This window comes from Ornithorhynchus anatinus, chromosome 9, assembly GCF_004115215.2.
Source record: "Ornithorhynchus anatinus isolate Pmale09 chromosome 9, mOrnAna1.pri.v4, whole genome shotgun sequence".
NCBI classification, from domain to species: domain Eukaryota; kingdom Metazoa; phylum Chordata; class Mammalia; order Monotremata; family Ornithorhynchidae; genus Ornithorhynchus; species Ornithorhynchus anatinus.
Window position 1 is genome coordinate 54,180,647 of NC_041736.1, and position 24,389 is coordinate 54,205,035.

At 45.9% G+C, this 24,389-nt stretch overlaps 1 protein-coding gene and 1 long non-coding RNA gene across 2 annotated transcripts in view; one reads left to right on the top strand and one right to left on the bottom strand.

Moving 5' to 3' along the window:
• REL (REL proto-oncogene, NF-kB subunit) overlaps positions 1-2,563 on the bottom strand; it is a 40,438-nt gene extending 37,875 nt beyond the window's left edge. The window contains exon 1 of the mRNA XM_029072528.2: positions 2,330-2,563. Coding sequence (XP_028928361.1) covers positions 2,330-2,339 — 10 coding nt within the window. The 5' untranslated portion in view covers positions 2,340-2,563. The remainder of the gene's footprint in view (positions 1-2,329) is intronic.
• A 219-nt stretch (positions 2,564-2,782) lies between these two features.
• LOC120638594 overlaps positions 2,783-24,389 on the top strand; it is a 29,444-nt gene continuing 7,837 nt past the window's right edge. The window contains exons 1-2 of the long non-coding RNA XR_005660322.1: positions 2,783-2,866; positions 15,104-15,167. This is a non-coding gene — a long non-coding RNA (uncharacterized LOC120638594). The remainder of the gene's footprint in view (positions 2,867-15,103; positions 15,168-24,389) is intronic.

Here is a 24,389-nt window from a genome sequence, read left to right on the forward strand (position 1 = left end):
TGACACTTGGGATTACTGTGAGGGTTGAGGGAAAGTTTAAATCGGCTTGGGCCGTTTCTCGGATTCACGAAAACCGCATTTAAAAAGACCCAACCGATAGCCAAATGCCATGAAAAGCAAACCGGCTTCCTTTTCGGGCTGCAATGGTGACACTGTCCCATTCGACATCGAGAAATGGAATCCTTTCTCTTCCCTACTTCCTCTTCTCTGCTAAAACGTTGATCCCCCACAACCAAAAGACTGATCCACGGCAAAAGACCCATTTGGGGTCATTTAGAAGTGTTATTAATTCTCTTTTCCCAAGAGGAATCGGGAATTTGGGGGATGGTGGGGGAGACCGACGAAGATTTAGAGCCTCCTTCAAATGAGAGTGCAAATTTGACAGGCTGCGGAGGGGAAGCCAAGAGCCAATGTGGACCTTCCCTGAACAATAATAATAATTGATAATAATTATGATATTTGTCCAGCCCTTACAATGTGCCAGGTTCGAAGAGGTTCTGCCCCACACTGCCCGGGAAAGGGGCACGGTCTCCGAGCACGATCTCAGCCCTGCCATCAGCACCCCGAAATCCCTTTAACGGGAAGGGCGGTGCTCGTTTGTACCCTCCCAAACGCTCAGCCCAGTGCTTGGCACACCGTACGACTGACTGAATTTACCCTGGTGAATTCCTCTCCCCCCTTCACGTCGAATAACCCAAACCCTGGGCCTCCACGGAAGGCAATTTCGGGTTCACCGAAGAACTTCCCTCCCGCTCCCCTCCAGGCCCACGGATTCACTCATTCATCCCGTCGTATTTATTAAGCTTCTACTCTGCGCGGGGCCCTGTACTAAGCGCTGGGGAGGGCACGACAGCAATAAAAAGTGACAGTCCCTGCTCGCAGTGAGTTCAGCCGGGGGGAGGGAGGGTGGACGACTATAGGCATCGTTAGAAATAGAGGCATCGCTAGAAATTAGACACGATTAATAATAATAATGGTGGTATTTGTTAAGCGCTTCCTCTGTGCAAAGCACTGTTCTAAGCGCTGGGGATGATCAGACATGGGGCTCACGGTTTAAATCCCCATTTTACAGGTGGGGTAACTGAGGCACAGAGAAGGGAAGTGACTTGCCCCAAGTCACCCAGCTGGCAAGCGGCAGAGGCGGCATTCGAACCCATGACCTCTGACTCCCAAGCCGGGGCTCTTTCCATGGAGCCACGCTGATTAGAGTGGGAGCCCATCGTTGGGCAGGGATGGTCTCTACTTGTTGCCGAATTGTCCATTCCAAGAGCTTAGTCCAGTGCTCTGCACAAAGTAAGCGCTCAATCAATACGACTGAATGCCCTCTGCTCCTCCCCCTCTTCCCTCCCCTCCGCACTGTGCTCATTTGTATATATTTTTATCACCCTATTGATTTTGTGAATGAGGTGTCCATCCTCTTGTTTCTATTTATCGTGATTACGTTGTCTTGTTTTTATCCGTCCGTCTCCCTCGATTAGACTGTAAACCCGTCATTGGGCAGGGATGGTCTCTCTCTGTCGCCGCACTGTCTATTCCAAGCGCTTAGTCCAGTGCTCTGCACATGATAAGCGCTCAATAAATACTATTGAATGAATGAATGAATGAATGGGCAGAGATTGTCTCTATCTGTCGCCGAACTGTCCATTCCAAGCGCTTAGTCCAGTGCTCTGCACCTAGTAAGCGCTCAATAAATACTATTGAATGAATGAATGAGCAGGGATGGTCTCTGTTAACGAACTGTCCATTCCAAGGGCTTAGTCCAGTGCTCTGCACACAGTAAGCGCTCAATAAATACTATCGAATGAATGAATGGGCAGGGATGGTCTCTATCTGCCGAAGTGTCCATTCCAAGCGCTCAGTCCAGTGCTCTGCACCTAGTCAGCGCTCAATAAATACTATCGAATGAATATAAATCGATACAGTGATTTAAATGACTGATTCCCCTGTGTCTACCTCAGCGCTTAGAACAGTGCTTGGCACATAGTAAGCGCTTAACAAATACCAACATTATTATTATTATTATTATAAATGGCAGGTCAGGGAGCCCCGGGAAGTTTTGTGGAGATGGTTTTGGGGGCAGGGAGGCCTGTTCCCGGAGGTGAGCGGGTCTTCACCCCCGGGGCGCTGACAGGAGGCTGAGGGGCGGAGGGCGGGAAAGGTCAGGCTGGCGGGGAAACTTCCCAACCCGAGTGTTTCCCCGGGGAAACTCTCATCGCGCATCCGAGGCCTCGGCGGCGTCGCCCCGCAACCCCCCCCCCCCCCAGAAAAAGAAGGGCCCACAGGCCGGGTGGCCGACGACGGGGCCCTTTGGAGGGCAGGGGAGACTCACCGGTGGCCATGGTCCCGCCGGGCGACTGGGGCTCCCTCAGGGCGGCGCGCGCGGAAGGCAGGGCCGAGCTGACGGGCCCGGCGGCGGCGGCACGCGGAAGGCAGCGGACGGTCCGCCGGCCAGTCCTTCTCCCCCCTTTCCTTGCCCTCTTCCTCGTCGCCCTCCCTCTTTTCTTCTCCGCCCGGTGGCTCGCACCTTCCCACTCTCGCCCCGCCGTCTGTCGCTCCCCGCTGAAACTACGGAGGGGGGCGGAGCCGGGGGGGGGGGAAGGGTCGGAGGAGGTAACCCCCGACGGACGGGGGGAGGACTGGGGGATTTCCTTAGCATGACGTATGACCTGCGCGCGCGCGCGCGCGCCTTTCCAGCCCGCCCTCCCGTTCTAGCCCCGCCCCTCCTCCCTGCTCGCGCGCGCGCCCCCGCCCCCGCCCCCTCGGCGGCCTTTCGCTCGCCTCCGTGGCGCTCGGGTGGCGGCTCCGGTTCGCCGCCGCCCCGGGCGACGCGGCCCCGGAGAAATCCCCCTCCTCCGGGTTCTGCAAGGTGGTAAAGTTCAGGAGTGGGTGGGGGGGGGTAAGGTAGGAGGACACACACGCACACAAGCGCACACGCAGGCTCGGAGGGAGCACCCCCTTCCCCCCCGCGCGCCCCCGCCCTCTGGCCAAGGGCGGAGGCGCGGGGGATTGTGGGCCGAAGAGCCAGCCTCAGCTGTGTGATTGGGGGCGAGTCCCTCCACCTCTCTGTGCCTCTGTTCCCTCATCTGTAAAATGGGGGTGAAGACTTGTGAGCCCCACCTGGGACCACCTGATTCCCCTGTGTCCACCCCAGCGCTTAGAACAGTGCTCGGCACATAGGAAGCGCTTGACAGATACCAACATGATTATCCTCTGAGGCGATGAGGAGGTCGGGGTCGCCACAAGGCCCGCGCCCCCAATCCCACAGGGCAAATAACTGCCCCCTCGCAGCGACACGGACGGGGAACGTGTCCAATTATTCCCTTGTATTGTGTAGCACAGTGCTCTGCACATACCAAGCGCTCAATAAATACTATCGAACACAGTATGGGCTCAATAAGGACAGTCGATCACTAGGGCCTCGCACTTAGGCCGCCTTGCACGCCCATTGCTGCCAGAATTCTACAAAGTCGCCCGTTTTATTATTATTATCATTATTAATAATAATAAAGAGAAACAGCGTGGCTCGGTGGAAAGAGGCCGCGCTTGGGAGTCAGAGGTCATGGGTTCAAATCCCGGCCCTGCCACTTGGCAGCTGTGTGACTGTGGGCAAGTCACTTCACTTCTCTGGGCCTCAGTTATGTCATCGGTAAAATGGGGATTAACTGTGAGCCTCACATGGGACAACCTGATTACCCTGTATCTACCCCAGCGCTTAGAACAGTGCTCTGCACATAGTAAGCGCTTAAAAAATACCAACATTATTGTTATTATTATTATAATGGTATTAGTAGAGAAGCAGCAAGGGTCAGTGGAAAGAGCCCGGAATTAGGAGTCAGAGGTCATGGGTTCTATTCCCGGCTCCGCCACTTGTCAGCTGTGTGACTTTGGGCAAGTCACTTAGCTTCTCTGTGCCTCAGTTCCCTCATCTGTAAAATGGAGATGAAGACTGTGAGCCTCAGGAGGGACAACCTGATCACCCTGTATCTACCCCAGCGCTTAGAACAGTGCTCGGCACATAGTAAGGGCTTAGCAAATACCAACATTATTATTATTATTATTTGTTCCTTTATCCATTGGGACATTAGAGTTTTTGATTTTGTTTCTTGTTTTGTTCTGTTTTGCTTTGCTGTCTCCCCCGATCATTCAATAGTATTTATTGAGCGCTTACTATGTGCAGAGCACTGAACTAAGTGCTTGGAATGGACAACTGGGCAACAGATAGAGTCCATCCCTGCCCATTGACGGGCTTACAGTCTTATCGGGGGAGACAGACGGACAAAAACGACAACTTAGTCACGATAAATAGAATCAAGGGGATGTGCACCTCATTAACAAAATAAATAGGGTAATAAAAATATATACAAATGAGCACAGTGCTGAGAGGAGGGAGGGGGGAGGAGCAGAGGGAAAGGGGGGAAAGGGGGCTTAGCTGAGGGGAGGTGAAGGGGGGGCAGAGAGGGAGCAGAGGGAAAAGGGCCAGCTCAGTCTGGGAAGGCCTGTGAGCCCATCATTGGTCAGGGATGGTCTCTATCTGGCCGAATGGTCCATTCCAATCGCTTAGCGCAGTGCTCTGCACATAGTAAGCGCTCAATAAATACTATTGAATGAGTTCAGGAGGCCCCAGCTGCGGATTGAAGCGGAAAACTACAGTTGTCTTAGGAACCCAAAAAGTAGCCCTACGGAATTCATGAGCAAAGTTCATTTTTTAAGATCATTCCAAAGTGCTTTTAGCGCCTGATCCTTGACGTGCACCCAGTCCAGGTCCATAAAATGAACTTTTCAAACTTTTATTTAAGAACTCCAGAAAAGTAGCCTGTCAGAACTTGGGAACAAACTTCATTTTTTTTTTTTTAAGATCATCCCAAAGTGCTTTTAGCACATGATCCTTTAAGTGCATCAGGCCCAATTCTGTAAAATGAATTTTTCAAACTTTAAAACACTTAATAAACCCAATTCAGTTTAACAGATTTTCAAAGGGACAAAAGCACTTTGGGTCTCCTAGGGTTTGAAAAACAAATTACTTGTCCCATAACCAGCGATTAGATGTAAGGCTATTTCAGGTAGCAAAAGTTCAAATAACTGAATGAAAGTAGGTTTTGTGATCTCATGCTTATGTTGGTCCAATTTGGTTATCTAAGATTTGCATCCTTTTGGATTATCCAAGCTAGTTGCTGTTGCTTATGGATTCCAGTAGGCATTTGGTTCATTGGCTTTCTGTTGTATGTAAAAGGAATCAATTAGTCATTCAGTGGGATTGAGTGCTTACTGTGTGCAGAGCACTATACTAGATGCTTGGGAAAGTACCATACAATAGAGTTGGTAGACAAGTTCCCTGTCCATAAGAAGTTTACAGTCTAGCGGGGAAGATAGCCATTAAAATAAATTACAGGTATGTACAAAGGTGCGGTGGGGCTGAGGGTGGGGTGGATATCAAGTGCTTAAAAAGTTCACATCCAAGTGCATAGGTGATGCACAAGGGAGAGGGAGTAAGGGGAAATGAGGGCTTAGGGAAGGCCTCTTGGAGATGTGATTTTAATAAGGCTTTGAAGGTGGGGAAAGTGGTGATCTGACATAAATGAAGGGTGAGGGACTTCCAGGTCAGAGGGAAGACATGGGCGAGGGGTTGGCAGCAAGATAGATGAAACTGACATACAGTGAGTCGGTTGGCATTGGGGGAGAAACCATGTGCAGACTGGGATGTAATAGGAAATCAGCAAGGTAAGATAGGAGCAAGTTGATGGAGTGCTTTAAAGCCAATCGTAAGGAGTTTCTGTTTGACGAGGAGGTGGACGGGCAACCCCTGGAGTTCTTGAGGAGCAGGGAGAGAGAGACTGAATGCTTTTTAGAAAAATGATCCAGTCCAGCAGAGTCAAGTAGGGCCTGGAGTGGGGAGAGACAGAAGGCAAGGAGGTCAGGGAAGAGGCTGATGGAGTATTCAAGGTGGGATATAAGTGCTTTAATTCCACTTTGTAGCAGTATGGTGGGAGAGGAAAAGGCACATTCTAGCAATGTTATGAAGGTAGAACCAACGGGATTTGGTGACAGATTGACAGAGAGAAAAGTCAAGGATAATGCCAAGATTATGGACTTGCGAGATAGGAGGAGAGTGGTGTTGTCTCCAGTGATGGGAAGGACAGGGTTTGGGTAGGAAGATAAGTTTTATTTTAGTCACGTTTAGTTTGAGGTGTCGGTGGGACATCCAGGTAGGGATGTACTGAAGAGAGGAGGAAATGTAAGGAGGCAGAGGATAGAGGTCAGGACTGGAGAGGGAGATGGTGGTAGAAGCCATGGGAGTGAATGAGTTCATTCATTCATTCATTCATTCAATCATATTTATTGAGCACTTCCTGGGTGCAAAGCACTGTACTAAGCGCCTGGGAGACGACAATATAACAACAGTCACATTCCAGCCCATGATGAGCTCACAGTCTAGAAGGGGAGACAGACATTAATATATATAGATAACTAACTAAATAAATTACAGATATATGCATTTGAGTTGTCCAAGAGAGTGGGTGGAGAATAAAAGGGCACCCAGAATTGAGCCCTGAGGGAATCCCACTATTTGAGGGAGGGAGGCAGAGGAGGATCTTGCAAAAGAGACTGGGAAGCAGAAGTCAGAGAGATAGGAGGAGAACCAGGAATAAATACCGTCATTCAGGAGAGGACAGTATCAGTGAAACCAAAGTTGGATAATGTTATAAGGAGAAGGGAGTGGTCCACAGTGTCAAAGGCAGCTAAGAGGTCAAAGAGGATTAGGATGGAGTAAAGGCTGTTGTCCAGGGAAATTAGGAAGTCATTTTCCCACAGAGACATTGTCTGTTTTCCCACTCCTTAAGAACCGCCAGTGGTTGCCCATGCATCTCCTCATCAAACAGAAACTCCTTTCCACTGGCTTTAAAGCACTCCATCAGCCCGCTCCCCTCTATCTTAAATTATTAATCATTTATAATCTTTGAGAGGGCAGTTTCTGAGCAATGAAGGGGGTGGAAGCAAGATTGGAGGGGGTCAAAGAGAGAATTGAAGGAGAGGAATTTGGAGGCAGTGGGTGCAGACAATTTACTCCAGGAGTATGGAGAGGAAAAGTAGGAGGTGGGTGGGACGGTGTGGTCAAAATAGGTTTTTTGGGGTTTTTTTTAAGGTAGGGGAAATGAGGATCTTTAAAAGAAGTGGGGAAGAAGCCATTGGAAAGTGAACACTTGAAGATAGCAGATGGGGGTGGGGGGGAAAGTGTTTTGACAAAATGTGAAGGGTTAGGGTCGGAGGCACTGGTTGAGAGGGTAGATTTTGAGAGGAGGCAAGAGATCTCATGAGATACTGCTAGGAAAGATGGGAGAGTTGAAGAGGGGGTAGCAGAAGGGAGGGGCTGGAAAGGAGCAGGGAAGATTGGTTTCAGTTTTATCAATAGTATGTAGCTAGGTCATTAGGAGAAAGAGATGAGGGCAGGGAAAAGGGGTTTTGAGAAGGAAGTTAAGCATTTGAAACAGCTGACATGAATAGTAGGTGTGGCAGTCAATGAGGATAGAAAGGTATGTCTGGTGGAGAAGAGGCCAGGATTAAAATAGGTGAGGATTCATTCATTCAGTCATATTTATTGAGCGCTTAATGTGTGCAGAGCACTGTACTAAGCACTTGGAAGAGTACAATATAAGAATAAAGAGACACATTCACTGCCCACAACAAGCTTACAGTCTAGAGGGACAGACATTAAATATAAATAAATAAATTACAGATATTTACATAAGTGCTGTGGGAGTGGGGGTGAATAAAGAGAGCAAATCAGGGTGATGCAGAAGGGAGTGGAAGAAAAGGGAAGGAGGGTTTAATCAGGGAAAGCCTCTTAGAGGAGATGTGACTTCAATAAATCTATAAGGGGGTGGAGAGTAATTGTCTGTTGGATGAATTTGAGATGGATGAGGTCAGCCTGGTATCTGGATTTCCACCAACCGCATTCCATAGCTTGAGCACAGGAGTGGAGGAAGCGTACCAAAGAGGTGATCCAGGGTGATCAATGGAAGGACAGGAGAGTGAGGGAATTGAGTTCAGTGGAGGAGGGACAGTGTTGATATAGAAGGTAGATTGGGTATGGAGAGCAAATGGTTACTTTTGATACTTGGTGGGGATCAAAAGATCAGAGGTCTCTGTGTGGAAAAGGATGGACTTGCAGGGAGTTTGTGGGAGAGAAGGCTGGTGAGGTTACAGTTGGATAGAGGGATTTCAGAGTCGATGAGGGCAGAATTGTATAATGACTAGAGAGGAGATCTTGTGTCAGTCCAAGTTAGTGACTGGTTGAAGTAGAGTAGAGCAGAAGGTCACTGGAGTTGAGGAGTGAGAGGGAACGTGAGAAAGGATCAAAATAGTTCAGACCTGGAGGGACCTGGTGGGGGCATCAGATGACCATGACTGGTAACTGGAGTGGGTGGAAAAGGCAGATGATAGGGGCTTCACAGGAAGGGAAAGAGAAGGAGGTGGGATGACGTGAAAGCAGCACTGGGGAGCAAGAAGGAAGCCAACTCCTCCTCCTATCCCACTGAGTTTTGGGGAATAGGAGAAGGTGAGACCCCTTCTGGAGCAAGCAGCAGGGAAGGAAGTGTCATCTGGGAAGAGCCAGGTTTCAGTGGTGGTGCGGAGGATCAGTGAGTGGGTCAGGAACAGGTCAAGGATGAAGGTAAACCTTCTCATGCTGGAGCAGGGGTTTCACAGGCCGCACTCAGCTGAGACTCTTGAGGGAGAAGGTTGGGGAGAGGACACCATAAGGGGAGGGGAGGGATTGGATGGAAGTGAGCTGATGGTGGGGGTATTGGGGGAGGGGATGAGGGACAACCCTGGGAAAGAAGAATGGGGATGGGCAGGGAGGGACAGCATGAGGAATGGGAGGGGTTGGAAGAAGAGGGGCGGAGGAAGTGCTGGGTGGGAAGGACAAGGATGGGCTGAGTGGAGGAACTGGGGGGACATGGTGAGCTCAGAGAAGTTAAGGAATTAATGGAAATGACTGTGGTTGTTTTCAAACTCAATGTTTTGGGCATGACACAAGCCTATTAAGAATGTTGAAACCAATCTATTTCATCACAACCTGGATGAGGAGAGGCAGGCTTCCAGAAAGGTAGTCAGTTAGGGAGAGGCAACCAGCAGACTGGGGGCCCCCATGAGTCAGGGAACTTGTGACAAAAGTCTTTCATGGGCCCTACAAAATGCTGGGCTCCAGGCAAGGGAGTTTCAAGCCAGGAAGGGCTGACACCTTAAATATATGGAATAACCAGAAATAGAAAGTAGTTGAACCAGCAGGTGTTTTCCCCTTAAGGTCCCCAGCCTCTGCTCTTCTCTCCTTCCCCACATCCCCGTCCTTCCACCCCTCACCTCCAGACTCCCACCTACCCTCAGCCCTGACATCTCAGCCTAACCCCAAGAATGCCAGTCGAGTTAGCATTAGGAAAGAGAGAACCTTCGGAGCAAAATGTTTTGAAACCCCCCTCTTCCACTGCCTGGATGAATTTCCAGTTGGGTCTGAGGGTGGAAGATGGAGGGGGAGGGCAAGGATAGAATTAGATCCTCTGAGTATTTCTGGGATTTGAAGTACCAGCAAATCCCTCACCTGTGCTCAAAATCGCCTATGTAGACTTCAAATACCAGAGCATGAACAGAGTCAGATACATTTCAGGGTAGAAACGTATTATAATAGAAGATGCTTTTGCCCACCCCAATTTAGGAGTGTCATTCCCATTCTGGTATTCTTGGTGCCCCTGCCACCTTTAGTGCTCTGGGCACTCTGCTTTGTCAGTCTCTAAAGATGGTATTGGATAAAATCGCCCAATTCAAAAAATTCATCCCAACCTGACTCAAATTCCAGATTGGCTCTCAGGTTCTCCAGTTCGGGGTTGAACTATATTTGTCCCACCCTCAACCCCACAGCACTTATGTACATATCTTTAAATTATAGATTATAAATTATTTATATTAATATGTCTCCCCCTCTAGACTCATTACGGCAGGGAAATGATAATAGTGGTATTTGTTAAGCGCTTACTATGTGCTAATTCCGTTGTACTCCCCCAAGCGCTTAGTACAGAGCTCTGTACATAGTAAGTACTCATTAAATTCTATCGATCGATTGGCAGCCTGGTACTGCCCTAGGTTTGGGTCTGGTTTCACTGATCCAAGCTGAAGCCAAACAAAACGCTAGGTCGCGGGTAAGCTTACTTTCTATTTAAGTCAAACTTCTGCTAAAAGCTCCTTTTTTTATCAGTCCTTATTCAAATAAGAGAGCGTCAGGCCGGTGGAGTAGTATGCCAAGGAACTCATCACGATGGCTCCATATGCAAATAACGGGAAATCAGAAAAGCACCTAGGTCCTCATTTTTCCTAATACTGTTTCTGGAATAATGGCTCATTGGTACTTTTCTTCTGGGTCCCAATCGAAGAATGTTCCTCCTCACCAGTTTTCTCTTCCATCCCCGAAGCATGCAGCAGAGGAGAAGAGAAGGAGGGTGGCTCAGTGGAAAGAGCCCGGGCTTTGGAGTCAGAGGTCATGAGTTCGAATCCCAGCTCTGCCACTTGTCAGCTGTGTGACTGTGGGCAAGTCACTTCACTTCTCTGTGCCTCAGTTACCTCATCTGTAAAATGGGGATTAAGCCTGTGAGCCCCACGTGGGACAACCTGATGACCCTGTGTCTACCCCAGCGCTTAGAACAGTGCTCTGCACATAGTAAGCGCTTAACAAATACCAACATTATTATTATTATTATTATTAGACGAGTTTGCTCAGTCAGGAAAATGGGACCGAGAAAAACCATTGCTTGTGTAATATAAGGGTTATGGATTTTTTTGAGAAGCAGTGTGGCCTAATGGAGGGAGTCTGGGCTTGGGATCTAGAGGACCTGGGTCTAATCCTGGCTCTGCCACTTGCCTGCTATATGACCTTGGGCAAATCACCTAACTTCTCTCTACCTCAGTTCCCTCATCTGCAAATAGGGATTCAATACCAGTCCTCCATCCTACTTAGAATGAGAGCTTAATGTGGGACCTGATGTTCTTGTATCTACCCGGTGCTTAATACAGAACCTGGAACATAGTAAGCACTTAACAAATGCCACAATTTTACTATTATTGTTATTTTAATTTTTTAAGTGCCCGTTATGTACCACACTCTGAAACAGATAGAAGGTTATCAGATCGGTTATAGTCCCTGTCCCCCACAGGGCTGACAATTTATCTTTACCCCAGTTTTACCGATGAGGAAACTGAGGCTAGCATAAGCAATTTGCCCAAGCTCACCCAGCAGGCCAGTGGCAGAGACTCTAATCTAGGTCTCTTGATTTCCAGCCTTGGGTTCTTTTTATAAAGCCATGCTTCTTTAGTGATCAAACTGCTTTGGAAGACCTATAGATGAAGCAAACATAAGTGGACTATTTACAGAAACAAAGTTCAGTAATACATCTACCCAATCACTTAAATGACAATCAGTCCTACAACCATAAATCTATTTGCATCATTTAAGGAACTGAAACAGGATGTTGTGTGTATACTCACACACATACACACATAGACACACACACATACACAAATATAGCCTATGAAACAGTATGCAGTCTTGAAATATTAAAGGTTTTGAAACAAGCCCTTCCTTTCTCATGGCTTTAAACCGGATATATATATATACACATATATATTTGTATATATGTACACACACACACACGGAAAGAGAGAGAGAGAACAAGATAAAGAGAAAGGCAACATGGCCCAATGAAAAGAGCACAGGGCTGAGAGTCAGGAGGCCTGGGTTCTAATCTCAGATGTGCTACTTGCCTGCCTTGTGACCTTGGGCAAGTCAACTTCTAGGTGCCTCAGTTTCTTCATCTGTAAAATGAAGGATTCAATACCTGTTTGCCTTCCTCTTGGACTATGAGCCTCATGTGGGACAAGGACTGTGTCTCATCTGATTGTGTTAGTATTTACTCCAGCCCTTAGCATGGTGTTTAGCCCCCAGTAAGTGTTGAACAAACATCTCAATTATTATTCTCCATAAGATCTGGAATTTGGTTAGGATGTGGTTTTAAATGACTTTTTAGCAAACATGCACATTGGCCATTTAGATGCCCGTGAGAATTATTATTATTGATTGATTAGATTCCGAAAAATTGGGCTCTTACAGTGTGCAGGTAGGAGTAACAATTCAGTTCTTCATTCAAAGAAAGTAAAAGGATAATGGCAATAACTTTTAAAAAATCAAGCAGAATAAAAAAAGTAGTACTTCTGTTACCACATCATTTGGGGAGCCCAGTTTTAGAAAGGTAGTTTTCCATCTTATCCTAAGAATTAAGCAGTAATACAAATGGTTGTATTGGGTATCAACTAATTGCAGACCATTTCTCTACCCATATTTGAGACCTTTATGAAAATGTTTTTCCTCTAGAAGGCCTTTCCTGATTAATTCCATCTCCCTACTCCATTTCTGCTTCACTTAAGCCTGTGAGTATTCTAATCCCTATAGCACTTACGTGCACAAACTCTCCACTATCTGTAATTTATTTTAGAAACTGCTTCCCCACTAGAGTGTAAGTCCCTTGAGGGCAAAAATCATGTGTTCTAATTCTGTCGTACTCTCCCAAGCACTTAGTATAGTGCTCTGCACAGAGTAAACTCAATAAATTCTATTGATTGATCGGTTGGTGGAAGAAAGGGAAAAGGAAGTTCCAGGCTTTAGGGATAATGTGATTAAGGGGCCAGAGACCAATGGGAAAAATTAATTTAGTTTTAGAAGATCTACAATGCTTTTATAAATCAATTCAGCGAATGCCCCTTTAAATGTTGCAAAATTGCATAACACATTGTGAAGATATAAGAAAGATCACTCTTGGGTTCAGAGCAGTGATCCACCTAGTTCAGGACTCTATCTCAGTCAGTGGCAATGACAGCCTCTTTGGAGGAACCACATGATGCCATCTTTGACATTTTCTATCTACAACAGATTTGCCTCCAATTCTGTTATCACTCAATCCTTTTAATAATTAATGATAGTAATGAATAATTATGGACTCATTAAGTGCTTACTATGTGCCAAGCACTGTTTTAACCGCTGGAGTAAATCCCTGTTAATCAGGTTGGATACAGTCCCTTTCCCACATGGGGCTCAGCCTAAGTAGGAGGGAGTAGGATTGAATCCCCTTCCTAATCTCTCCTTCTTAGGCCGTGAGCCCCACGTGGGATATGGACCTTATCCAACCTGATTAACTTGTTCAGATGAGCTAACTGAGGCACAGAGAAGTTTAAGTGATTTACCCAAGGTCACACAGCAGACACATGGCAGAGCCAGGATTAAAACTCAGGCCCTCTGACTCCCAGGCCTCTGCTTCTTCCACTTTTAAAAATCCGTGATATGGAACCTTGGCAAAGAGTTTTTCAAATCTAAATAAATTATTCCCAATTGGTTTGCCTCTAGTCACCCATTTATTGAGCCCTTCACTGAACTTGAGAATATTCGTGAGGCATTATTTCACCTTCAGAAGTCATGTTGTTTTTCCCCAACAGATTTGGTTAAGTAAATAATAATAATAATGATAACTGTGGAATGTGTAAAGCCCTGATTATGTGCTAAAAACTCTACTAAGTGCTGGGGTAGATACAATACAAGCAGATCAGACACAGTCCCTGTCCCACATGGGGGTCAGAGTCTAAGTGGGAGAAAGAAGAGATAATTAATTTCCATTTTACAGCTGAGAAAAACAAGCCACAGAGAAGTTAAGTGGCTTACTAAAGGTCACGCAGCAGGCAAATGGCAGAGCCAGGGTCCAAGTGCTTAATTAATCCTTGGCTTGATTATAAATTCTATAAATTTTCTAGATATGGATGTGAGACTCAGGTTTATATACCTAGAATCACCACTATAAGTTTTTTTTAATACTTTGGTGCCATGTTGGCAATTTGCCAGTTCTCCAGTACAGTATCCACTTGTCACAATAGGTTACATATTTTTGCCCAGAGTTTTGCAACATCCCTTCTTGATTCTATCAGAATTCTTGAGTGAATTGCCATTGTTTATATGTGGTTTATCAGTTTGGTATTAAACATCCTGAGTGGTTTCCAGAATTTAATCTAATTTTCCTGTTCAGTCTCCTCAAAACACAGTTTGTTCCAGGAATTTTTCTAATTCTTCCTCATTAAAGACCAAACTATATAATTAATTTTACCTCTTTGAATCTCCTTTTCATCTTTTAAGTGGATCTTTTACACTGTGATCATTCAGTAGCCTCAATGATTCACTACTCAGCTTCCTGCCTTTATAAAACCCACTCTGCCTTCATTTATTTACCTGCACTGAAAGGGTTCCTTGTTTCCTGTTTCACCTAAACTGACTGCAAGCAACATCATGCCACCAACTGTTATCAGATGCTGCAAGGAAAAAAAACAGAAATTTGAGGTTTATGGTTTGGATCCTGGTCAGAAAGCCCTTGTAGTTACACTTCAGAAAAGACTCAATAGGGTATATTTTGGGAGATTGCTATGCCTCGTGACTTCATCATGGAAAAGAAGCAAAACCCCTCAAAATCAATATTATGCTAGTAAAACATATTCAACAACGGACTGGGATCCAGAACTGTGAATTGATTGCATCCTAAGTAAAGTTCTGCCACAGACTTTACTGTATGTCTTTGGACAAGCACTTCACTTCTCTGTGTTTTAAGGTGGGGGATCTCATTTCATGGAAGTACCATGAAATAAATAAGTAAATTTTTTGCCTTATTTTTTAAGTGGAGTTGCTTCCATCTTGGGTTTTGTAGGCACTGCACGCAAATTCACTTACACTGTTTTATATAAGGCAATGTGCATTTTATGACTTGAAAATGAGGCCTTGTGCACAAGATTTGGTGGCATCATGGAATCCGTCAAATCAGGCTTCAGACCAAACTGAAGATTTATGGAGTTATGCTATACAACTTTCTCTGAATTTGAGAGACCTGGACCCACAACAAATACCATATTCAACTATTTGTCTGGTCAATCAGAGGCCCAAACTCAACATCAAGTGGCAAGACAAAATCATAAATAATTAAATCAGAGAACAAAATCACTCTTAAAGTGTTGAAGTTCTGATCACCTCTCTTCACAGGGTCCCTGAGTGGGCTGTATGTTGAGACTGGAAGACAGAAAGATTCCCAAAGATCTGCTGAATGGTGAGTCAAATTGGGGCAGCCAAGAGGACGGGAGGCAGAGGAAATATTTGAAGGGTACGGTAGGGTCATGTTCATTCAGACAATATGAACACTGAAAACAAGAAGCAATTGTGGCATATCACAATCGGGAAAATAGTGGCTCCTTTTGGAGTAGAAGTTTCAAGAAGATGTTGAGATAGGCAAAAATGAAAACAGCACTAATCCCAGCAAATAACAAACATGGCAATACATCAAAGGACAACCAACTTATAGGTGGATATGAAATGATGAGGATTGTTGATCCTGCATTGGACTTTTCAGCCACACTTGCACTCCATAAGTTAACTTTCCCAACAGAGTCATCATGGTTGACTCTGAAGAACAACTGCGTATACGAAATCATTACATTCTCATTGGCATTATTATTAACATTTATTAAGTTATTGTAGTGAATGAAACTCTGTACAAAGCATTGTGGCAATTACACAAAAATCAATAAAGCACAGCCCCTGGTCCACAGGAGCTCACAGTTCAAAGTGGGGAGAGCAGATACATACAACACAAATATAATCCATTGTACAGTGAAAACAAATTAAAATTCAACTAAAACTATCAACCTTAAAACATAGAGATAAAACTCTGCAGTACTTTGTGTTTGGGTTCATTATTAGATAGATCACCAATCAATCAGTGGCATTTTTTGATTACTTACTGTGTGCAGAAACACGAGAGAGTACAATACACAGAGTTGGTAGGCATGATCCCCACCCACAAGGAACTTACAGTCTCGAGGGGGAGGCAGACATTAAAATAAATTATGGATATGTACGTAAGTGCTGTGGGGCTGAGGGTAGGTAGACTATCAAGGCAAAACAGTCCTGGGTGAGGAACTGCCACAACCTTCCTGATGTTTTAGATAGTCAAGATGGTAGGTGGAACTTCACCTCTACCGTGTTGGGCGGTAGAGTCTAATCCAGGCATTCAGTAGCCCCTGAAGATCCCAGAGCCTCCGTGCTATGAGGATGGTGCATAACATGGGTCCTAGTTGGGGTTCTCCCTTCACCCCCATCTGTTCCCTGTGTAGAGGGGAGAGAAGGAAGGGTGGTGTTAGGTGAGAGAAGATAAGCTGCCCCAGCCTTTGAATGGTCTTCTGTGACCTCCCAGAGGCATGGCAACATAGAAGCTCTGGGCTGTTGTGAGTGGGGTTTTCAACGATTCTCCTATGTGAAGTAAGAATTACCTTGCCATGTCTCAATGATTCACAGTAACCTGGTGGAGTCCATGGTCCTTGGCAGGATCTGGATTTCTCCAACATGGTTTCAAGCCTTGGGAGTCAAAGATCACACAGTCTTCCAAAGGCCTCGGAGTGTGAGGAGAATGGATCTTCCATTAACTCACTTCTCTGAAATCAGGTTTGGAAGGAAGCATTTGAGGCTTTCTTTGCCATGTGGAGATCCAGGTCTGGCACATGATGGAGAAAGACAAATGTGGCTGCTTTTTAAGACTCCTCACCCACAAGGACCAATGTTACCTTGGGAATGAAATAAACTGCTCTCTTCTGGAAGGCAGGAATGTGTCTTAACCCAAGTTGGTTCAATTTTTCTTGCTAAAATAGACTTTAAGGGATTGGAATAATTTCCCCAAAGGAGACAACCATTCTGTTATTAGAAGGCTAAGACCAAGTACGGTCTTCACTTCCTGTGCTTTCAACATTACGTGTTCCTTGTGTCAGACTTCAAAACAATCCTCTGGAAATTGTGAAAAGAGTACCTAGTTTAGCACACAGTAAACCTATGTATGGCATTTTAGGTAATTTTAGGGGTCACTTGAATATTGTGAAGATCACGCAGGAAATAAATACGATTGAATGAATGAAATAAAAGGTGACACCTAGGAAGTAGGAGGAGTGGAGTAGTGAGGCAGAAAAGGGTTGAATCTGACCCAGGTTTCAGTTTCTGCCAAGAGCCAAGAGTTTGGGAACCTGTAATTTGTAAAATTCAACAAAGGAGCAAGGAGAACAAAAGGAAGGAGATTCAGGATGAAACAAATAGAAGGGAGAGGCAATCCTTCTTACCAGACAAGTAATTGCACAAACTAGAATGAGCAATGAGTTGACAACAGGGCATTTCCTGTCAAGTCTTGCTGGGACCATTTAAAAGCTACAGCTATTAAGCATAGGAAAAAACACACCCATTAAAATTGTTATGAATTGATGACATAGGGGAAGGAAGCTGAAGTGTGGTTTCTAGTTAGAGGACCCCCGAACCAAACTAAACCCAAATAATTCACCTGTTTCACTTTAACTGATGATCATTTTGCAAATCCTCATCCTGGGCCACTTAACAAGACTGAAAGGATTTTAGTTCAAGAAATGTAAAATACTTTATATACTGAAGTGTTGAATCTTATGACTGAGTTGTTCTCTGGATATTGAATTTTAAAATTCCCATTTTTTCTTACACCAGAGTTGTAGATTCTAAAGGAAGGATGATTAGTCTTCCTAGATAGATGATGAAGTGGCATATCCTTTCTATCAAAAGAAGGCATAGGGTTGAAGATGAAAGTCTAGTCATGACCAGGATAACCATTTGACCAGTTTTCAACAGACGTGTCCTGTCCCCTGCTTGCTACCAATGCAGAACCACATACCTAACTTCTCTGTGCCTCAGTTCCCTCATCTGTAAAATGGGGATTAAGACTGTGAGCCCCATGTGGGACAACCTGATTCCCCTGTGTCTACCCCAGCGCTTAGAATAGTGCTCTGCACATAGTAAGCGCTTAACAAATGCCAACATTATTATACCTTTACGTCTTTTCTTTGGTTTTTTTTTTAAATGTAATTTTCACTGTCGAGTTTCCCACCATCACCACTTCCACTGCCAAGTTCCACAGCTCAGACAGGACACCAGAGTTCATCAGTCATTGATTAATTCCTGGAATTAACCTGGAAGGAAAATATAGAGGCTTTGGAGGAAATGGAGGGTTCTGGGATCCCCCTGAAGAAAGAGAAGGAGAAGCAGCATGGCTTAATGGATGGAGCATGGGCCTGGGAGTCAGAAGGACCTGGGTTATAATCCCAGCTCCCCCATTTATGTGCTGTGTGACCTTGGGCATCTCACTTAACTTCTCTGTGCCTCAGTCACCTCACCTGTAAAATGGGGATTAAGACTGTGAGCCCCATGTGGGGCAGGGATTGTGTCCATCCTGGATAGCTTGTATCTACCCCAGTGCTTAGTAAAGTGCCAGGCAATAGTAGCACTTAACAAATACCACAGAAAAAGAGATGCTCTAATGCAGCATGAAAACACTATATTTTCACAAAATGGTGCTTGAGTCATCATACCATGCTGTGTTTTCAATGTAACACGCTGTTTGTCATGTGCATCTCTTTGCCTGGTGTTTGCATCAAAAGTCATGGCAGTTCTCCTATTTACTTTCTGCAAGATGCTTAACCTTTCTGTGGGGGAAACTAAAGTCAACGAGACTTCCTGTAAACTGAAAACTTCCAGCAAAACTGCTATTCTTTCTAGTGGCCGTCAGTTAGTCACTGTTTGTTCTCTGTCCCGATCTTCCACATAATCCCATTTCCCCTATTTATCAGCCACATTTAAATAACCAAAAGTAGACTTTATAGCCATCCTTTTACTCCTTGGTTTTCTCCAAAAGAATCATTCCTTGGATTTTTTTAAGGTGGCAGTAACATCTGAGAGAAAATTGAGAAAATGAAGAAATTTCCACAACAATATAATTCCTTGCATTTTTGCTTTAGATACTGGGGAAGGGGCTGGAGGAGAGTGCATCTTCAGGATTTTAAATCAGCACTAGCTTACTCTCTGCTTTATATATTCATCTTCACAGAAATAGTCAATATTGCCTCTTGCCATAGCAAACCTTTTCTTGGGATATAAATATTTTAAAATTTGCATGTATGTCAAACTGCTTCCTGTTATAATAATAATAATAATATTGGTATTTGTTAAGCGCTTACTATGTGCAGAGCACTGTTCTAAGTGCTGGGGTAAATATAAGGTCATCAGGTTGTCCCACGTGGGGCTCACAGTTTTCATCCCCATTTTCCAGATGAGGGAACTGAGGCACAGAGAAGTTAATTGACTTGCCCACAGTCACACAGCTGACAAGTGGCAGATCAGGATTCGAACCCATGATCTCTGACTCCCAACAGGCTCTTTCCACTGAGCCATGCTGCTTCCCCACTTATCCAAAGACAAATCGTGGAAATTTTACTTGTCCTCTCCCCATTACTATTAAATTATGTGACAAAGAAATGTATTTGTATTCATATCACCACGGTCCTCTAGAATAAAATAAAAAGAGATTTTAAAAAAAATCATCTTGGGTTTTCTTTCATCTAAACTATACTATAAAAGTAAAGAGATTAAATCACCAAGGAATTCAATATTTAAGTATTGCCAAGGCTGAGACTGCTACTAATGAGAAGAAATTTGGTCTGAAAGTTTACCCTTCATAGAACACAGTGCAATATATGTGAATTGTAAATCCCTTCTAAGGGTCATATATTTTCAGTGATGATGGGGTTTCTTTAGTATTGCAAAATTAAACAAGCTGCTAATACGTTATGTCATTTTTTTTCCAAATTCATTTTCAGAGTTATATAAAGAGAAGATAGTTTCAAGAAAAAAAATTTCCAGATACACAATTTGACACCCTATTCTGAAATTTGGGACTTTTTTAAAATCAATCTATCAGTGGCATTTATTGAGCACTTACTGTGCACAGGGAACTGTCCTAAGCATTTGGGAGAGTACAGTTCCAAAGAGTTGGTAGACTCGATCCCTGCCTTCAAGGATCTTGCTATCTCACTGGGGAGAACTATGTTAAAATATCTGAGTATCAAAGGGGGTGCAGACCCAAGTGCTTAGGCGATGCAGAATGGAGGAATAATAGGGTGGGGAAATGAGAAGTTAGTCAGTGAAGGCTTCTTGAAGGAGCTATGATTTTAATAGGGTTTTGAAGAGGTAGAGGGTGGTGGGCTATCCAATATGAAGGGGGCAGGAGTACCAGGAAGGAGGGAGGATCTGAACAGGGGCCATGGAGAGATAAGAGGTATAGAGAACAGGCCTGGGAGTCAGAAGGACCTGAGTTCAAATCCCTCTTCCATCATTTGTCTGCTGTGTGACCTTGGGCAAATATCTTCCCTGTACCTTGGTTTCCTCATCTGTAAAATAGGGATTAAAACTGTGAGACAAGGACAGTGTCTAGTCTGATTAGCTTGTAGCCCATTGTGGGCAGGGATTGTCTCTCTTTATTGCTGTATTGTACTTTTCAAACACTTAGAACAATGCTCTGCACACAGTAAGTGCTCAATAAGTATGATTGAATGAATGAACATAAGGGTTAGAAGAGCAAAGTGTCCAGGCTGGGCTTTAATTCCTCTGTTTACTTTTGTGGGTGAGAAAAATGAGACTTTGTAAATGTATTTTCAGATAATGATAAGAAGGAAAATGGCAGGTAAGGACAAATCAGATTCTTGTTATTACTGTGAATGTGAAAAGCAAGCGGTTAAATATCTTGAAAGTAAAAATCAAATCCCCAAATTTCTACAACTTCGTTTTCTTCCAAAGAGAAATGGCCAGCCCCATTCTCTTCAACAGGCCTGTCTGGGTCTCTTCTCTGCGGGGCGTAGAGGTCAAGAAAGTCACCCTGCATATTCTTGACCAGTGGTGACAAATTAAAGATGGGGCTCACCCCTCCTCCACCAGTCATCAGGGTTTGAATCAGGGCCCTCCATTTCCTAATTTAAAGGAGGAGGACATTAGGGAGGTGGACCCCACAGCTTTGGGCAGGGTGGGCTGCTGAAACTAGCCTAGCCAGCAGTGTTGGTGTTAGAAAGGGACCAGAATTGGAGCCCGAGTATTGATCCTAAGCATTAACCCGCGTCCAGCAGACTGCTACGCCTCAACCCAGGTTCTGAGTCTCCAGGGTTCCTCTTGCCTCCACTAGGCTCTGGAACTAGGCTCTGGAGCTAGGCTCGAATCCTGTTTGACCCCCCCCCCCCCAGTGTGGGTGAGCCTGGGGCCTATCTCACTTTCCCCATCCTGCCCAGGCAGCCTGGTGGGTGCTCTGTGGCTTGGGGTTGGTGGCACAGTGGCTCTGCTGCCCCCTTAGAGCAGAACTGCTATGAAACTCTCAAGGAAGCAGCATGGCCAGTGGCAAGAGCACGAGCTTGGGCGTCAGAGGTCGTGGGTTCTAATCCTGGCTCCTCCACTTGTCTATTGTGTGAACTTGGGCAAGTCATTTCACTTTCACCTCAGTTACCTCATCTCTAAAATGGGGATTGAGACTGTGAGCCCCATGCGGACCAGGGATCGTGTCCAACCTGATTACCTTGTTCCTATCCCAGTGCTTAGAACAGTGTTTGGAACATAGTAAGGGCTTAACAAATACCATAATTATTATTATTATTGTTAAGGCCAAGCCACCCTCCTGTACCATTACCACCTCATGAATTGAACCTTCCTGGGTCAGGCACTGTAGTCACTGACTTGTGGCTATGACAGCAACAGCAGCTGCAGTAGCGGAAGATTGATTCAATTGTATTTATTGAGCGCTTACTGTGTGCAGAGCACTGTACTAAGCGCTTGGAAGATGGCTGAGGTAGGACATAACCTGAGGGGAATACCATCTGCCTCTCTACCTTTTTCCCCTTTTACTTTCCCCGTTTTGCCCTGATTCTTCTCCATTCTCCTCATTCTTGTTCCCCTCCCCTTTTGGAGGAAACCACACTTCAAGATAACCCCCATTGTCCTGATCCCTTTCCTAGAGGCCTTACTCTGGCTCTGCCACTCATTCATTCAATTCATTCATTCAGTTGAATTTATTGAGTGCTTACTATGTGTAGAGCACTGTATTAAGCGCTTGGAAACTGCAGTTCACTCAAAATTACAGTAGTCTGCATACCCTTAGCCAAAAATGGCAATTGGTGATGCCTGCAGGCTTTGTATACCTTTCATTCATTCATTCAATAGTATTTATTGAGCACTTACTATGTGCAGAGCACTGTACTAAGCGCTTGGGATGAACAAGTCGGCAACAGATAGAGACAGTCCCTGCCGTTTGACGGGCTTACAGTCTAATCGGGGGAGACGGACAGACAAGAACAATGGCACTAAACAGCGTCGAGGGGAAGAACATCTCGTAAAAACAATGGCAACTAAATAGAATCAAGGCGATGTACAATTCATTAACAAAATAAATAGGGTAATGAAAACATATACAGTTGAGCGGACGAGCACAGTTCTGTGGGGATGGGAAGGGAGAGGTGGAGGAGCAGAGGGAAAAGGGGAAAATGAGGCTTTAGCTGCGGAGAGGTAAAGGGGGGATGGCAGAGGGAGTAGAGGGGGAAGAGGAGCTCAGTCTGGGAAGGCCTCTTGGAGGAGGTGATTTTTAAGTAAGGTTTTGAAGAGGGAAAGAGAATCAGTTTGGCGGAGGTGAGGAGGGAGGGCGTTCCAGGACTGCGGGAGGACGTGACCCAGGGGTCGACGGCGGGATAGGCGAGACCGAGGGACGGCGAGGAGGTGGGCGGCAGAGGAGCGGAGCGTGCGGGGTGGGCGGTAGAAAGAGAGAAGGGAGGAGAGGTAGGAAGGGGCAAGGTGATGGAGAGCCTTGAAGCCTAGAGTGAGGAGTTTTTGTTTGGAGTGGAGGTCGATAGGCAACCACTGGAGTTGTTTAAGAAGGGGAGTGACATGCCCAGATCATTTCTGCAGGAAGATGAGCCGGGCAGCGGAGTGAAGAATAGACCGGAGCGGGGCGAGAGAGGAGGAAGGGAGGTCAGAGAGAAGGCCGACACAGTAGTCTAGCCGGGATATAACGAGAGCCCGTAATAGTAAGGTAGCTGTTTGGGTGGAGAGGAAAGGGCGGATCTTGGCGATATTGTAGAGGTGAAACCGGCAGGTCTCGGTAACGGATAGGATGTGTGGGGTGAACGAGAGGGACGAGTCAAGGATAACACCGAGATTGCGGGCCTGCGGGACGGGAAGGATGGTCGTGCCATCCACGGTGATGGAGAAGTCTGGGAGCGGACCGGGCTTGGGAGGGAAGATGAGGAGCTCAGTCTTGCTCATGTTGAGTTTTAGGTGGCGGGCCGACATCCAGGTGGAGACGTCCCGGAGGCAGGAGGAGATGCGAGCCTGAAGGGAGGGGGAGAGGACAGGGGCGGAGATGTAGATCTGCGTGTCATCTGCGTAGAGATGGTAGTCAAAGCCGTGAGAGCGGATGAGTTCACCGAGGGAGTGAGTGTAAATGGAGAACAGAAGAGGGCCAAGAACTGACCCTTGAGGAACTCCAACAGTTAAAGGATGGGAGGGGCAGGAGGCTCCAGCGTAGGAGACTGAGAATGATCGGCCAGAGAGGTAAGAGGAGAACCAGGAGAGGACAGAGTCCGTGAAGCCAAGGTGAGATAAGGTATGGAGGAGGAGGGGATGGTCGACAGTGTCAAAGGCAGCAGAGAGGTCAAGGAGGATCAGAATGGAGTAGGAGCCATTGGATTTGGCAAGAAGGAGGTCATGGGTGACCTTAGAGAGAGCAGTCTCGGTAGAGTGGAGGGGACGGAAGCCAGATTGGAGGGGGTCCAGGAGAGAATGGGAGTTAAGGAATTCTAGGCATCGATTGTAGACGACTCGTTCTAAGATTTTGGAAAGGAAGGGTAGTAGGGAGATAGGACGATAACTGGAGGGGGAAGTGGGGTCAAGAGCGGGTTTTTTTAGGATGGGGGAGATGTGGGCATGTTTGAAGGCAGAGGGGAAGGAGCCCTTGGAGATTGAGTGGTTAAAAATAGAAGTTAAGGAAGGGAGGAGGGCAGGGGCGATGGTTTTAAGAAGGTGAGAGGGAATGGGGTCCGAGGCGCAGGTGGAGGGGGTGGCACTTGCGAGGAGGGAGGAGATCTCCTCTGAGGATACTGCAGGGAAGGATGGGAAAGTAGGGGAGGGGGTTGTTGGGGGGGGAGGGGAGAGGCGGAGGGGTGACTTTGGGGAGCTCAGACCTGATCGTGTTGATTTTCGTGAGGAAATAGGTGGCCAGATCATTGGGGGTGAGAGATGGGGGAGGGGGAGGAACAGGGGGCCTAAGGAGAGAGTTAAAGGTCCGGAACAATCGGCGGGGGTGACGGGCATGGGTGTCGATGAGGGAGGAGAAGAAGCTTTGCCTGGCGGAGGAGAGGGCAGAGTTAAGGCAGGAAAGGATAAATTTGAAGTGTGTGAGGTCGGC